The 17,378-nt window shown below is 39.4% G+C and overlaps 2 protein-coding genes across 6 annotated transcripts in view; one reads left to right on the top strand and one right to left on the bottom strand.

Annotated features, from left to right (window-relative positions):
- LOC148718590 (uncharacterized) overlaps positions 1-17,345 on the bottom strand; it is a 33,877-nt gene extending 16,532 nt beyond the window's left edge. Inside the window, exons 1-3 of one of the 4 annotated variants that reach the window (XM_088740382.1) lie at positions 17,194-17,345; positions 6,732-6,986; positions 4,702-6,323 (exon numbers count right to left, since the gene is read on the bottom strand). In XM_088740382.1, the coding sequence (XP_088596508.1) occupies positions 5,031-6,323; positions 6,732-6,971 (1,533 nt within the window). In that variant the 5' untranslated portion in view covers positions 6,972-6,986; positions 17,194-17,345 and the 3' untranslated portion in view covers positions 4,702-5,030. Of the gene's footprint in view, positions 1-4,701; positions 6,324-6,731; positions 6,987-15,898; positions 16,070-17,193 lie in introns of those variants that run through there. The other 3 variants (XM_088740380.1, XM_088740384.1, XM_088740383.1) reach the window with 3 other exon arrangements.
- LOC148718591 (uncharacterized) lies at positions 9,453-13,352 on the top strand. Of its 2 annotated transcripts, XM_088740390.1 has the most exons (3): positions 9,453-10,619; positions 12,079-12,218; positions 12,844-13,352. In XM_088740390.1, the coding sequence occupies exons 1-3, from the start codon at positions 10,277-10,279 to the stop codon at positions 12,886-12,888; spliced, it is 528 nt and encodes a 175-aa protein (XP_088596516.1). In that variant the 5' UTR covers positions 9,453-10,276; the 3' UTR covers positions 12,889-13,352. The 2 variants fall into 2 exon arrangements, with proteins under 2 accessions (XP_088596516.1, XP_088596515.1); XM_088740389.1 differs by having other exon boundaries at positions 9,459-10,619; positions 12,079-13,352.
- Positions 17,346-17,378: the final 33 nt, after the last annotated feature.

Below are 17,378 nucleotides of genomic sequence, written 5' to 3'. Positions count from 1 at the left end.
TATTAAAAGGCTATTTTTGTGATCCCGAGACGCCGAATTTTGGTCGATATCTTTATAATTAAGTGAGATTTCACGTCCTGTTGGCTCGTTCGGCGTGGTAAGCAAGATAAACAAGCTACACAGCGTCGCGACTGTTATTCACGATCACAATGCCCTTGGGGCGTAAGCGATCCATTCTTTCCATAAAAGATGAACAGTCTATAATTTCGCGATTAGAGAAAGGAGAAAAAGGAGCCAATATGTTAGTTGAATATAGCATTAGTAAGCAGCAGATATCTGAGTATCCACAAGAACAAGGAAAACATCATAAAGTTTGCCGACAACTTAATTAGAGACCAGCGAAGGACTGAAGCGTAAACCGCTATGGGGTTGCACATAATGAACAGCTCGACAAAGCTTTCTATGCCCCATTAATATTCGTGTTCTCGACTATCCGGACCCTCGATTATCCGGACTATTTCGTCTAGTCCCAGTGAGTCCGGATAATCGAAGTTCGACTGTGCATCAGTCTTTGATCAGTATATCAAACATCGATGTTATCGAGAAAAGGACGCGAGCATTCTTGGAACCCTAATTCGCTCAAAGAGGGCTCTTGCTTTTTCATTAAATATTATACAAACAGGCTATTGTTGTGACCATGAGACGCTGAATTTTGGTCAGCATTTTTTTAATCTGTTAGAGATTTTGTTGGTAACCTTGTGCGTCAGTTGTTAATCAGTTTATTAAACAACAGTGTTATTGAGAAAAGGACTCGGGGATTCTTGGAAAAAGAACAAAAATCGGCAAGAGTACCATATAACCCCATACATTAATTATGCATTCAGACTAGTAGACTTTGTTTTTAAAGTTTTGTCGTGAAAGACAAAGAAGTGGAATGCATAATTAATGTATGGAGTTATATGGAACTCTCCCAAAAATCTTGCGGCAATTTATCGAACGACGATTTGTCTGAAATATGTTTTGGAATAGGGTTTAAACTTTTCAAACCCCGTTAAAAACTTCTTCGGGCAACACCTGAAAATAAATGTCGATCACCTCGAAAATACGGTTCTTCCCTCGTACTGTTCTCACATCTGTCGCTTGTTGTGGTTTTTAAACCATAAAAACGCCCATTCCATGCCTGAAATCGTATGGAATCCACGCCTGGAACATCTCACTAGCCAAGCCTCACTAAAACAGAGTCGATCCTGCTGTGGGCAGCACTCGAAACATTTAGGCCTTTTATCTCTCTTTAAAGCCATCAAAACCTTTCAAAGCGGGAACCAGAGTAACTTGTGGTTTTTAAACTTTCTTTCTGTTGTGTCTGCGCCGCGTGGGTTTTTCCTCGCAAAGAAAAAGCTTGAGAAAGCGTGTTTCGATAGCCACATTTCTTCAACTACAGCCGCCATAATTGTTTTTCTTTCAAATTTCCTGCCTTGTTCCCAGTACCTAACGTTATTTTTCCGACCAAATGCTGACCTGATCGGCGGAGATCGGCCGACAGTTACCGATCGATTGTAATTTGAATAAAGATCGGCAATGCCGACTGTACTCGCGCGAAGCACGTGCAATTAGCGGAAAACTTGAATGAATGCACGTGTTTACATGCTTCTTCGCGAGGAAAGACCCACACGGCACAGACACAACAGAAAGAAAGTTATATTCTAATTCGCTACCCCGCTCAAACGAATATAAAATAGTTATAATAATTCAATAAGTAACCACAATTGGGGTGTGTCAACACGAGCCGTAGGCGACCCTCTTCATTATGCCTTCATCAACAAAATTGATAGGAATGGTACATCAACAAATGAAAACTCGCAAATGTAAAAAAAATAAGACAAGACAATCTAAACTATGTTCGTATATGCAAAGAACTACTTCTAAGAGAAACTGACAATCCCTAGTCATTGGGTATTTAATTTTGAGGGCGTGGGGACGGTCGTAAGACGCGAATATAAAAGACAACACCTCGAATATTGTAAGTAGCCCACCGCTAATGAAGCAACTGTAACAACATACCATGCAACACCCCAAAGAAATGGTTACCTAACCCATGATAAATACAGAAATAAAAGAAATCGATCGAAATCGATCGGAAGCCAATAACATTGAAGCTCCCGAGGATAAAGTCTTCAAGGTACTTTCAATATTACCATATCTTTTGATTTTATTTCCATTAAAAAATTCATTTCATATTTTCCACTGTTAATCCGAGGAAGATGTTACTTAAAGACTAGTTTAATGTTCTTTCACAAGGTCAAGCTCAGTGGGGATGGGGCTCCTTTAACCCACAACAGTGGCCTTGTTGTTTTTTCATTCTCACTGTTGGATGATGGCCAGGCTGTCGTGTCTAGTTCAGGTAATATATTTATGTGCAAATTTGGCAGCATATATCTCTTATGAAGGGAATGCCATTTTTTACAAAATAATCCTTGTTTTACCTTTAATTTGTCCAGGAAATCATACAATCTCAGTAATTAAGTGTAAGGAGGACTATGATACTTTAGGAACCAGCCTCCAAAATATCATTGAAGAAGTTAACTCCCTCTCAAAAGAAAAAGTCCTAGAGTTGATGGAAAGCAACTGAAAATCAAAAATTAACAAAAAATGTTTACAGCGATAAAAAATTTATACACTACATTTGTGTTGTACCTAAAATTTCTTTCGAATTAAAAAAACAGGCTATTATTGTGACCACAAGACATTTTGTAGGTTATGTATTATGTCAGTTGTTAAGCAGCTGATCAAACAACGCTGATACCGAGAAATATGGTCAGGAGTATTCGTGGAACCTTAGTTCGCTTTAACAATGCTCTCAGTTTTCCCCGGATCGAGCTCCTTCTAAAATGGATCTCGCACAGTACTTTAACAAGGTTACAATTGTAATCAGTGATATTTAGTTCGCAACGGCGACAAACAATGAAGTTTCGAACAAATGTTAACCAGATTTCATCGTCGGTCGTATCGAAAGATTCTACAGATCTGAATAAACTGGCGACAGCGCATGTGCTTGTAAAGCTCTCATAACGCACTGCATATCGTATCTCTGCAAAATTTCTCTTTCAACCCTGGATGCCTGTGATGTACTCAAAGATATCTATCGGAAAATTGAACAAATAAATTTATTTAACCTACCTTGAAAGATAAGACAAATGCTCGTTTGTTCCTGTAATTGTAGGGGTAAGTCTCAAAGTCTTTCGTGAATTTGTCTAACAGTCCCACCCGGCATCTCTAATGGTCTCGGACGAAGGCAGTGTGAGTTACCTCAGCAATGAAAGAGATTAAACTACAAAGCCTATTAGTGCGTAACAGCAGAAACTAGTTCACAGACCCTGCACTGATTTAACGCGGTCAGCAGTTAACGAACGAGCGGGGAGGGGGTCCGGGGAGGCGTCACTGTACTGATTGAGTTTAGGCCTGGATTGAGTTTAACCCTTACACAGTCATTAAGACGCAGCTTTTATTTAGTTTATTCGTGTTCCTTGAAATTATGTGACTAAAATAAAGAAAAGTTTTCTCAGATCTAGTTTTGGAGACAAAAAGTTGCACCATGGTCATTGTAGGGATAGATACAAAATTGACGATTCTACAATCTTAGTCTGTAAGGAATATTAATTTTCCATTACATCTTACCTCAAAAATTTTAATGCATCGGAACAGTTTTTTTTTTCCTTATTGGTCACAATTTGAAAAGTTAAACTAATCAATAGTTAATAGAGCCTCCTTTTATATCTACCCTGTTTTTTTTTTTCCTCGAAGCTAAAAAGGTTGCAGTTTTTCGTCATCTCAAGCGATCCTTATTACTAGCCTACAATAATAATATATTGGAGCATATCATCGAGATTTTCCAAAACAATTCATGTCGGAAAGTGTACTTGAAACAAAAAGTATTTTGCTTTGACCTTCTCGTCAAAGAAGACAGATGCATATGATGGCTGAATTTAAGGCTAATAAGTATATATTATTACCCAAAGTCTCTAGATACACGACTCACAAAGTTCAAATTGGCTGTTTCCTGAGCGTTTATACTTCAGTAGTTTCTCTTGAGGAATTTTATGATCCCACCAAAGAAATTTTGGTAGACTTCCATCATCTTCTCCCACCAACTCGTTCACGATGTGTTTGGAGGATTCCTCGTCCATTTCGATAGAGGAAACACTTGCAGCTTCATCTTCCTGAATAGTGCTCTTGTTACCAAACTCATCTTAGGTGAATTAGAGTGGATAAGTAGGCATTTCAAACCCCCCTGAATAGAGATCAGTTGGAATGACTGACTTTAATCTCTAATGAAGACATTGCAAGCCCTGAGTACACACAATTACTACATTGTTGTGCCGTGGAACACAAACATTTCTTCGTTGTCAGTTTAAGGTCCTCATTGCACAAAAAGTTAGTTTGCTTTACGCGAAGACCTCTAGTTTATGTGACTCTTTGAAATTGGCAGTTGAACTGGAAATTAAACAACGAAGAACTAAAAGAAGGCTTTTTCCTATCACAATTGCTTTTTTCCTATCACAATTGCGCCTTTAATTATCCTATAATTTTAAAGGGCGCTATATAGGAAAATAAATTATTAAATTATTATTATTAATTCACAAACGCCTTGTAAATACCTTTGCCCACCTTTATCGTAAGCTTCAAGCCCGGAAGCAAAAACTCCAATATCATTTTTTTCTGGATGGTGTTACTAAAACCACAAATTCAAGACGGATCACAAAAAACTATTTCCCAAAGTTTAATTTATCGGTCCCCTGTATCAAACAGCTTCATTTTACTTAGCAACTTTGTCTGCAGATGCTTAAAACTCGTCTTATCTTGTAACAAAAGGGACGCTTAGATCTCTAAAGAGCCTTAAAAATTCCCACCTACACATAAAATGCAAAATAAAACCTCTTCCTACAGCACATTTGAGTTTAGAAACGAAGTATGAACCGTTTAAGTATACAGAGTTCATTCTCGTTTATAGAATATAAGTTCATTGTCTAACTGGTAAATATTTTTGATGGTACACAGTTTTCCTCTTTCTCTCTCTTTTGGTCACCATTGGATCATTTTTTCATGCTTTCTGGTCTAGCCTTTAAAGCTAAAGGAGGTCGGGAACTTGGGAAAAACCTCTTAAAATACTTCATTAACCAGCCAAAGAATGTTTGGTACTTTCTACCAAATTTAGCACTGGTCAGCTCACCGATGAGTTGCCCCGTTACATCGCCGAGCACCTCATTAATGAGGTCTTTAGAGTTAGTTTCGTCCACTTTGATAGAGGGGCCTGACACCTTTGTAACCTGGCCGGGTGGTGTGGGGCATTCCTCTTCAGGTTCATCGGACGTCTCAGTTTTCTCCAAACAGAGGCTCAACGTTTTGTCAAAGGAACGCTTTTGCAATCTTCTTCGTGCTTCTTTGATTGCATTTTTTTCTTCGATGGATAAACCAGTGGACTGGCCAGGTGGTGTGGGGCATTCCTCTTCAGTTTTATAGAACGCCTCAGTTTTCTCCAAACCGAGGCTTGACAATTTGTCAAAGGAAAACTCTTGCCATTTCTCTCTTAATACTTTAATTGCATCCCTTTCTTCGGTGGATAAACCACTGGACTGGCTAGTTGTTGTGAGGCACTCCCCTTCTTCGAGACAGAGGCTCGATATTTTGTCAAAGGAAAACTCTTGCCATTTTCCCCGCAATACTTTAATTGCATTCATTTCTTCGGTAGATAAACCACTGAACTGAGGGCCAAGGTTGACAATATTGCCATCTTTCTTTCCTTTGTCTTCTTCGTTTCCCTCACCAAAGGTGGAAGAAAATGCAATACGATCGACATTTGCCATTAGGAAAGCAGCTTTTGCGTTCCTGTTGATACGTTTGAAAGCCGCGACCCAAAACGCTGTCAACCAGTCTTCTCTATCTGGCAGTCTTGGATCATCTAACTCCCCGGCTGGTGTAAATGGCACATTGGTCACTGTTATCTCAGGCACTCCGATAGCAACCAAATGTTTCTTTATCGCTTTCTTGAAAGCTAAAAAGCGGTCATTGAAGACGTTTACTTCAGGTCCGTCATCCTTCTTCTTGGTCGGCGATAGTGGGACTTCGTTCGCAAAGGTTAAAACCACCAGAGCATGGTCCCAAAGTTTCTCCCCTAAAGCTGCTGTAAGCTTCTTTATCGTTTCCAAGTCGTCGGTGCGGAATCGTTTACTGGTCATCTCAGTGCAAAACAGAAACAGGTCGAAATGGGTTACTTTCTCTTTGATTTTCCGCAGATATTCTTCATCATTGCCGGTTGCATCTGCTAGTCCTGGAGTGTCGTACACTGTGATGCTTACGCCGTTTTTTACAACCTCGTAAGGAGTTACCTTATGGACATAAAGCAGGAAATTAATGCCCGGCGAGGTAAGCCCTGTCTCTCTAAGAGACCTTGGAAAATGGGTTTTCCTTATCCTTCTAGTAACTTTTTACCTAATACCAATAGTAGCATTCAATAAATCTTTCTTGATTTCAGGTACCAAATTAAAGGTGGTACTCTCCGGTGGGAAATGGGAACAGAGAGAGTTCTGGCCAAAATCAGTCTATCCTCCTTTTTTCTGCCCAATTCTTTCGCTTCAAATTACGTTCCTCTTCCCCTAGAGTTTAGACATATACTGCTGAGAAAGACGCAAAATATTTTTTCTTCCCCATTTACAAGTAATTCACAGTAACTCGCGGATGAAAAAAACTCAGGATATTCCAAAGGTGAATCAACTGTCAATATCAAAGTAGCTTACGTCATCAGTTTGTGGGTCAATGTCATATCCTTCTAACGCAAGGTTTTCTCCAATGAGTGCATTTGTCAAATGTGACTTGCCAACTCCGGTCTTACCACTCAGGAGGACATTAACAGACTGGCCACCGGAACTGACAAACTGATCGATCTGATACTCCAAGTTTTTTGCACCAAAGATAATCTGACTAACATCGGTTGCTGAAGCATCAGAGCTTTTTTCTGGGGTCCCTTCCTGTGCCATTCTTGATATCACAGTCTGAAATAAAATAATATTTATAAATGTAAAGAGGAGTAAAACAAACCACGTGTAAATTGGCCAAACCATGATGGATAAAAAGGTAGAAAGAAAAACGTAGTACTCAAAAGTCACAATATTAATAGGTTGTTTGATTTTCTCAGCCAAAAGACTGTGCCAACGAAATCAAAATTTCCAGAGGGCCACTGGCGTTAAGTTGGATTATCAAGGGAGTTTCAATCACGCGCACTTCATTCGTGTCACTGCCTTTAACGAATTGATTTGTTAAAATAATGGTGAATCATTACTTGAAAAGACGAAAGTTCAGCTTATTAAGCATAAACAAGAAATCATACTTAGGCTACTCAAAACTGTAGTTACCATTCCAGAAAACCTCTCACTTTCCGATTCAGAAAAATCCGTGCTTAGTAAGGGCTTAAATTTCGTCCCCATTTCTAAAACAACGGACGAATTCCCAATTAAACAAGACGTAGAAAAATTCCTTCGCCGCGTTCAATTAAAAGCCTTTTTTCACGACAAAGAGGATGATTCTAACACCTCGAACAAAGACACTTTTGAAACACTTTAGACTCGAAAGTCTAAATGGACTCCTCCGGAGGGTCAGTTCGCATCATTAGACTTTTCTATCAAAAAATGTCGCCACGATATCAACAAACTTAATTTCAATCGCATTACCAAATTTTCCAATCTCTTCTCTGAAGAGTGGTCGGCTCTAAAAAGCCTTAGAAAACGCAAAGACATAGTTATCAAAACGGCCGATAAGGGCGGCTCAGTCGTTGTTTGGCGCACCGACCTCTACCAAAAACAAGCCTTGCGGCAACTTTCTGACACCTCTTTTTATCAAAAGGTCGACAAAGACCTCACTGCCAACAATAACAACACCGTCAAGAATACGATCAACCAACTCATAACTAAACAAGAATTGCCGGCCACAGCAAAAAATCTCATCACTCCTAGAACTTCTTGCATTTACTTTTTACCTTTTATTCACAAACCTAACAACCCGGGTCGGCCCATTGTCTCGGCTTGCAGTTGCCATACCGAACTTATCTCCAGCTATCTAGACAAAATTATGGCTCCCATCGTCAAAACTTTACTATCATATATTAAAGACAGCCAAAACGCTCTTCAAATTTTTCGCGACTTTAATTTCCTTGGCCAAAAGAAACTTCTTTTCACCATGTATATTACGTCTCTTTACACTGTCATTCCTAGTGGCGAAGGTCTTCTGGCCCTTAAACAATTTTTTGATCAACGTACTGTTAAGGAACCTAAATCTGAAACACTTCTACGCTTAGCCGAACTAGTGCTCACACTCAATTGTTTTTCATTCGGGGACAACTTTTTCAAACAAACCAATGGTGTAGCCATGGGTACCAAAATGGGACCTAGCTATGCCAATCTTTTTGTAGGTTTTGTCGAACACCAATTTTCCAGCCAATACAACGGCTCCAAACCTGAACTATACGGTCGCTACATCGACGACTGTATCGGCGCCACCTCCAATACCAGAGAGGAGCTGACTCAATTCATAACCGCAGTCAATTCTTTTCACCCGGCTCTGAAATATACCTGGGAAATTTCTGACAATTCTTTATCCTTTTTAGACATCAAAGTTTCAATTGAAGGCAACGGTTTATGCACTAGTGTGTATTACAAACCTACAGACTCGCATAATTACTTTTTGTATTCGTCTTCGCGTCCATCTCAAGTTAAGAATTCCATTCCTTTTTCTCAGTTTCTAAGACTTCGTCGTTTATGTAGTGATGACTCTGATTTCCACCACAAATCAGAGTCAATGTGCCAGTTTTTCCATAAACGTGGTTACCCTGATTCTGTCGTTCAAGCGGGTTACCACCGCGCCCAACTTATCGATCGACATTCAGCACTACAAACATCGCATAAGGAAGATTCCGACCGCATTCCATTCACTCTCACGTTTCACCCTCACAACTACTCAGTTAAATTCATCATTCTTAAAAACTTTAAACTACTTCAAAACGATCCAGAGACAAGCACTATCTTTTCGCAGCCTCCGCTCATTTCATTCAAACGCGACAAAAACATAGGCAATCTTTTGGTCAGAAGTTCTTTTCAGACTAATGACCAACCAAGCACTTTTAAATGCGCTCGTGCACGATGCAAAACGTGTCCTTTAATTCACAACACTGAGAAAATATCGGGACCCAAACGATCCATTAAGATCACCGATCACTTCACGTGCACCTCTGCCAATATAATCTATTGCATAACTTGCACTTATTGCAAAAGATTTACGTCGGCGAAAAAGGCAGAAGACTAGGTGACCGATTCCGAGAACACCTTCGCGACGTGGAGAGGAATGACAAAGACACATCGAAACCAGTCGCTAGACATTTTAATTTACCTAACCACTCTAAGCAACACATGGCAATCTGCGATCTTTCCTCACACTTAGGTAGCACGGAAAGCCGGAAAACTCTTGAACAAAAGCTCATCTTTCAAACCAGCAGTCTTAATCCCACAGGTATCAACGAATGCTTTTCATTCCACTAATTCATTCGTGTTTTTCTCGTTGCCATGTTCCCTCCAATCACGTAGCTCCTTTTTCTGCCTTTAAAAGCACACACAACCCACAATTCCTCTGTTCGCTCCGACGAAGGGCTAACGCTCGAAACGTAAGCTTTTATAATCATAACGGTAGCCAATTTACCATTTCAACTTTGTTGATACATTCAAATTATTAGGCTACTCATATTCTGATAATCAAAATTTTCAAGTGGGATCAGCCAGTCGCTTGATTACTGGTTGAAGGTTGCAGGACGTGGCACACAAAAGCAGAATGAAAGAAAATTTATGCCACCTTGAAAACGTTCGATAAATCTTTACTTTGCTTACGATTACTTAATCTCATCCACTTCGTGTGGTATTGAAGAGGGGCCGTAAGGGGGTTTCACGTGAAACGTGATCGGACTAATTTATTTTCTGTGATCCGTAATCTAAAAGTTTTAAAATTCGGGAACCGTGAATGATATGATTGTCGTGATACGTGAAACAGAGAAACAATTTTCCGATACCCGTGATAACAAACACGAAAACGACCCTTTTTTCCGTGAACGGCTACGAAGACCCCACAAAGGAACTCTCCAGGTGATCGCCGTGTCTGTTTTCTTCAGCTTGCGTGACCAAACAATAGGGCTTCGCATGACCCATTGATCCAAAAATAAAGCTGATGCGACCTTTGACACCAACGATCAGGTCTTCAGATTATTCATTGTCTGACGTCTTGTCTTCATTTCTCACGACCCACAATGTCGAAGAGCGAAGTCAACGAAGAGCCGTTTCGTGTTTTAGAAGGGGTTGTCTACTTAGTTGATCCCAAATCTCCTGGATCTTTCAGTTTTCTTTGGGGGAAGGAAAGGATCAGAATTCCCCTGAAAAGAGAACATAATTCCCTGGATGCCCTGAAATGGCATATTGTTGAACACGCGGGCCTCGAGGCCGAAGCTGAGAAGCGGGGAATAGGATCATCTATTGATCTTAAGCTGTGCAGACTAGCCAAAGGCGCAGAAGGCAGTAAAGCTTTCTCAATCAATACACAAGCGCAGTGGAACATGATAAGGCCGCTTTTTGTCGATTCTGCAGTTTTACAAGGTTAGCGTTTTCATCATGAAAATTTGATAAGAGATCATAATTTATGACACGTGTTACTTGAAAATCACGTGTGAAAGGTATCTGATATCCATACTTTCGTATTAATTCTTTTAATTCGCGTTAAATTTCTTACATCTCTTAGGGCCTGTTTACATGGAGATAGGGTGACCCCCTTAGGAGAGACACCCCTCTAGAAGTGGCAAAAGATAGCCCCCTTTTACATGCAAAGTCTTGTCCCCAGGGCTATCGCGATTATTGAATTTGGCACCGAGGGAGATAACTGCGCGGTCGCTGAGTACAAAAACAACCAAAATGGCGGACAAACGAAGTATTTTGGCGGTAAATTCAATTTTCCTTGCGCTTGCCTCTTTGGCTGCGGTTTTTCAGTGCTGTGGGTACTTGCTGTCGTATCCCCTAATAGAAAAACGCCGACAAGAGCGAATGACGCTACAGGTAGCCGCCCAGTACGATGTTGCAATGCGACGAATGAGGCATGTACGAAGGAGAGCCATTTTGTCGCCGAGGGAGAATTTGGCGGAATCCTGGTCGCACAGAGCAGTGGCGAAGGACGCTTTTCGTTTTCCCTGTGAATTCTTTGATTTTTCACGTTGCAAGCCTTCTTCCATATCTTTCCGAGTCGAGCGGCTTTCTATGGTACTCTCGTCGACCACTAATTCATGATCATCTATGTCTTTTTTCGAAATGTCGACACTGTTGTCCTCCGACTGTTTCGAACTCTGTTCAAACAATTTGGCCACCACAGGACGGCGAAAATATTCCTCGGGCTTATACGCGCGCGAAGCCATTACAGAGTTTCGCGGCAATCTGACAGTAAACTGAACCCACAAAAGTTGACCCTTCTAGGAGGGTGACCCTACCTGAAGTGTTTACATGGCAAAAAGTTGGCCCTCGCAGGAGGGTTACCCCACCAAGGAGATAGGGTGACCCTACCTCTTATGTAAACCAAGCCGGAAAATACAATAGGCAAGGGTTACCCTTCTAAGAGGGTGCTCCTTCTAGAAGGGTCACCCTATCTCCATGTAAACAGGCCCTCACAATGCTAGAAGTCTAGAAAAGTTTTATTTTAAATATTTTATTTGAAGTTTGCTTTATTAAGAATCGACAATTTTCTCAGAAATTATACAGAAAGTGAGTCATTGATGAGAGCCGTGATTTCGGTTAGGGTCGTTAGAGGCGATATTCAACACACCTCCTGAGATATTTCTTGATGATCCTTGATCGCTCGCTTTGCAAAAAGGGCGTGTTGATAATAATGAGAAGACCTGAGAATAGGAACAACCTAGGAAGACTGGGAAGAGAATATTCGGGCAGATTTTTTCTCGACTAATTCAACTTAAATTTAATTTTTATGGACTACGAAAGAGACTGGAGTGGGGTTTGAAACTACCCAGAAAAAATGACACCAATATAAATATTTATTGTCATTATTTTCTTTCAGTCAATGTTCTTAAAAAGGAAATCGTCTTTTCGAAAGATTCCCCGGTGATAAATATCACAGTTGCTGGTGGCGAAGAACAGCAAAAGAGAAAAGTCAGCAAACGAAAGCCAAGAGGTGGAAGGAAAAGCTCAGCTTCAAGGGTAGAGGACGACCACCTTGTAAAGCGCCTAAAACAGGGCGAAATTGTTGAGCGAAATGAACGACAGACCAAGATGTTGGATGATCTAAAGTTGGCTATGTGCGACTAAAAGAAATCGTTAAGAATTTTTGTTATTATTAACAGTCATGATTTTTCCTAAAATTGTATCATTTTATTACTATGATGGAAACGATGATGATAACGATGATTATTTAAATCGTCTTTAATGTATTTAGTTAATTAGCCTTTCAATGTGTTTGTAGCTCTGGCAAGTATGTTCAATAGCACAGCGGTCAATGAATTTAGTATAAGGTGTGGTCGTTGCCAGAAATTAAAGATTGTACCAACGGACAGGACTCCGCAGTCTAAAGCTCGATACTTTAAAAAAGTACGTAAAATGTTGCGCATTATCCTTCAAGCTTGTCTGCAGAAACATTTCTATTTAAAGCTTCGGAAGTTTCACTTTGAAGTATCATCATCAATTTTACTTTAAAAGAAAACCACTGGAGAAGACCATCCAGAGAACTTCTGTATTGTCAAAGAATAAAGCAGGTGTTTAAAATTAATTGTTTTCTTAAAAAAAAGTAAAGATCACTGGAGGTCATATTTTTGTTGCTGCCTTACAGAACACTTTAATACAGCTTGTCAAAACGTCGAAACGAGGAAGATAATGCCAAGAAACACAATGCAACAATAGATGGAATGAAAAGAAATATGGAAGCCTTCCTGAAGAAGAGTGGAAGCCGCGGAGGAGATCAATAAAGTCAAAGTGATGGAAGTGTAATGTGAAACGTCGGCTCACCTAAAGGAATATCAGTGGGAAATGACAGTGATCGTGATTTAGAGTTAGACAACATGTAAGAGTCTTTCACATTATTTGTAAGATTGTGATATTATACTAACCAATCTGTCACCATCAGCCTAAGTAAAACATTTCTTTTACTTTTTCTTTGTTAAAGATCCTCTGATCTATCTACTTCCCGATGTATCTTAAGGTCTTTTGCAAAATGGTGTATTTAGTTGTTGTTACACCGATAGTCACAAGACAAGATGAATCCACATTTATAATATCAGTTCTAATTGCTAACTTTCAAGATTGAATGATATCAGTTATTAAAACTTTAAGACTTCAGTAGCCAAGTGGATCGTGTATTTTTTATACTACCTTGCAATTACAGATTTCAAGGCAATTGCCCTGAGGCAGCGGCGTCTGCAAACGAGTTTGGAGACGTGGCACAGTGTGACAGTGACAGAGAGATTGAAGAATTCAACGAGAGACTGAAATCTTAAGCGAATGCCTGTCTGCTGCAGAGAAAAGCTGTGGAACCGAATCTGACATTACCAATCACGACACAATCACGAGTTGAGCGCTTTCTGAAATACTTTAAAACGACTGTCAACAATATTATGTATATATAGGGTAAGGCGACAAGTCTTTCTCATGCGTAAGTTTATTTTCCGTGAACCGTGAAACTCGAAAATTAATTATCGTGTTTCGTGATTTGCGTTTTTTAATTGCCGTGAACTGTGCGCGTGACCCCCCCCCCCCCCCCCTTACGACCCCTCATTGAAGCCATACTTCATTAATCAGTTCAGGAATTCAAACTTTAAATCCGTATTTTATTTAGTTCAATCTAATAACATATTTGTTATTGATTAAATCCGGTTGTCAAAACTTAGAGTGCTCTGTCTTTTTGTTCTCCATTTATTTCACTTTAGGTTGCTCTTAGACTTTCTTTCAAATCATGCAAACGTAGGCTATTTCGTGACCATAAGACGCTGAGTTTTATTCAGGTATTTTGGTAATCCGTTGGCTTTTGTTGGTAACCTTATCTGTCAGACATATATCATATAAAGCTGTTAATGAGAAAACTGAAGCGAGGATTCTTGGAACTTTATTTCGTTTAAAGAGTGTTCTGAGTTTTTCTATCAAATTATGCAAACAAGCTATAGTTTTTGTGACCCTACAAGCCCAGCTTTGGTAAATATTTTGGCATTCGTTGGCTTTTGTTGGTAACCTTATCTGTCAGCCGGTTATCAAACAGTGCTGTTATCGAGAAAAGGACACGAGGATTCTTGGAACCTAAGTTCGCCGTAAGAGTGCTTAGTATTTCTTTCAAATAATACAAACAGGCTAATTTTGTGACCATAAGACGCTGAGTTCTAGCCAAAATTTTTATAATCTGTTGGATTTTGAAGGTAAATTTGTATGTCAGTCGTTCACCAGTTTATCAAACAACGCTTTTATCGAGGAAAGGACGCGAGGATTCTTGGAACCTTAGTTCACTCTAAGAATGCTCATTTTTTTCTCTCAAATTATATCAAAAGGCTATTTTTGTGATCCCGAGACGCTGAATTTTGGTCGATATCTTTATAATTAAGTGAGATTTCACGTTCTGTTGGCTCGTTCGGCGTGGTAAGCAAGATAAACAAGCTACACAGCGTCGCGACTGTTATTCACGATCACAATGCCCTTGGGGCGTAAGCGATCCATTCTTTCCATAAAAGATGAACAGTCTATAATTTCGCGATTAGAGAAAGGAGAAAAAGGAGCCAATATGTTAGTTGAATATGGCATTAGTAAGCAGCAGATATCTGAGTATCCACAAGAACAAAGAAAAGATCATAAAGTTTGCCGACAACTTAATTAGAGACCAGCGAAGGACTGAAGCGTAAACCGCTATGGGGTTGCACATAATGAACAGCTCGACAAAGCTTTCTATGCCCCATTAATATTCGTGTTCTCGATTATCTGGACCCTCGATTATCCGGACTATTTCGTCTAGTCCCAGTGAGTCCGGATAATCGAGGTTCGACTGTGAATCAGTCGTTAATCAGTATATCAAACATCGATGTTATCGAGAAAAGGACGCGAGCATTCTTGGAACCCTAATTCGCTCAAAGAGGGCTCTTGCTTTTTCATTAAATATTATACAAACAGGCTATTGTTGTGACCATGAGACGCTGAATTTTGGTCAGCATTTTTTTAATCTGTTAGAGATTTTGTTGGTAACCTTGTGCGTCAGTTGGTAATCAGTTTATTAAACAACAGTGTTATTGAGAAAAGGACTCGGGGATTCTTGGAAAAAGAACAAAAATCGGCAAGAGTACCATATAACCCCATACATTAATTATGCATTCAGACTAGTAGACTTTGTTTTTAAAGTTTTGTCGTGAAAGACAAAGAAGTGGAATGCATAATTAATGTATGGAGTTATATGGAACTCTATCAAAAATCTTGCGGCAATTTATCGAACGACGATTTGTCTGAAATATGTTTTGTAATAGGGTTTAAACTTTTCAAACCCCGTTAAAAACTTCTTTTTCTTGATGATGTGCAAAAGTAGTTCGTGCTATCAATCATGGTAGTCCATACTCGCCTAGAAATAGTCTCGAACTACTCCTAACATGGATCTCGCTGCGTTTTATATATAACAATTAGCGATATATGGTTCGTAACGGCGACAACTATTGAAGTTTCGAACGGTATGTAAATCAGATCTTATCGCCGGACGAATCAAAAGATTCTACAAAATAAACGACGGCATGTGCTTATGAGACTCTCGTGACGCGCTGCATAGCATACCTTTACAGAATTTCTCTTACTAACAACGCTGAATGCCTGTGATGCATTGCAAGATAGCTATTAGCAAATTGCATAAGTAAATCTATTTAACCTACCTTGAAAGATAAGACGAATGCTCGTTTGTTCCTGTATTCAGTGTAGGTTTCAGTCTTAAAAGTCTTTCGCGAATTTGTCTGACAATCACACTGGTATCTCAGACGGTCTCGGACAAAGGCAGTGTGAGTTACCCCAGCAATAAATTAGACTACAGTGCAATGTGGTGCGTAACAGGAGAAACTAGTGCACAGGCCTTGCATTTAACGCGGTCCGTAGTTATTGGTAACAGCCTTATCTGTTAGCCGGTTATCAAACAAGGCTGTTATCGAGAAAAGGACGCGATTGATTCTTGGAACCTTACTTCGCTCTAAGAGTAATAACAATACTAAAAGCTTTATTTAAACTGATAAAACCGATCAGTGAATTCAACATAAAAAACGCTGGTATAAACCGGTGATCAGCACATAAAAATACTATTAAAAATACAATTCGCCATCGATACAAGTTAAGATTTAATCAAAAATTAACAAAAAGTGTTTAGAGCGAAAAAAAATGCATACACTACATTTATGTTGTACCTAAAATTTCTTTCGAATTAAAAAAACAGGCTATTATTGTGACCACAAGACATTTTGTAGGTTATGTTCTATGTCAGTTGTTAAGCAGTTGATCAAACAACGCTGATACCGAGAAATATGGTCAGGAGTATTCGTGGAACCTTAGTTCGCTTTAACAATGCTCTCAGTTTTCCCATGAAATTATACAAACAGGCTATTTTTGTGATCATAGGATGCTGAATTTATGTGAATATTTATTTTTTTCTATAGGATTTTTTTGGTAACCTTGTGCGTCAGTCGTTAATTAGTTTATAAAACAACAATGTTATCGAGAAAAGAACGGGAGGATTCTTAGAAAAAGAACAAACATCTTACGGCAATTTATATAACGACGATTTGTCTAAAACTGTTCGAATCCCGTCAAAAACTTCTTTCTATTGATGATTCCGCAAAACTAGTTCGTGCTCAGTCAATTTTCGACTGGAAACCGGATCGAGCTCCTTCTAAAATGGATCTCGCAGAGTACTTTAACAAGGTTACAATTGTAATCAGTGATATTTCGTTCGCAACGGCGACAAACAATGAAGTTTCGAACAAATGTTAACCAGATTTCATCGTCGGTCGTATCGAAAGATTCTACAGATCTGAATAAACTGGCGACAGCGCATGTGCTTGTAAAGCTCTCATAACGCACTGCATATCGTATCTCTGCGAAATTTCTCTTACAACCCTGGATGCCTGTAATGTACTCAAAGATATCTATCGGAAAATTGAACAAATAACTTTATTTAACCTACCTTGAAAGATAAGACAAATGCTCGTTTGTTCCTGTAATTGTAGGGTTAAGTCTCAAAGTCTTTCGTGAATTTGTCTAACAGTCCCACCCGGCATCTCTAATGGTCTCGGACGAAGGCAGTGTGAGTTACCTCAGCAATGAAAGAGATTAAACTACAAAGCATATTAGTGCGTAACAGCAGAAACT

The sequence above is a fragment of the Stylophora pistillata genome, chromosome 12 (assembly GCF_964205215.1).
Source record: "Stylophora pistillata chromosome 12, jaStyPist1.2, whole genome shotgun sequence".
NCBI classification, from domain to species: Eukaryota; Metazoa; Cnidaria; class Anthozoa; order Scleractinia; family Pocilloporidae; genus Stylophora; species Stylophora pistillata.
This window is presented reverse-complemented; position numbering and strand designations above follow the sequence as displayed.

Excerpts from the sequence above, each read along its gene's own strand:
- LOC148718591 (XM_088740389.1), top strand. The coding sequence starts at position 10,277 with ATGTCGAAGAGCGAAGTCAACGAAGAGCCGTTTCGTGTTTTAGAAGGG. Across the intron at positions 10,620-12,078 it reads CGATTCTGCAGTTTTACAAG|TCAATGTTCTTAAAAAGGAA; the intron begins GTTAGCGTTTTC and ends ATTTTCTTTCAG.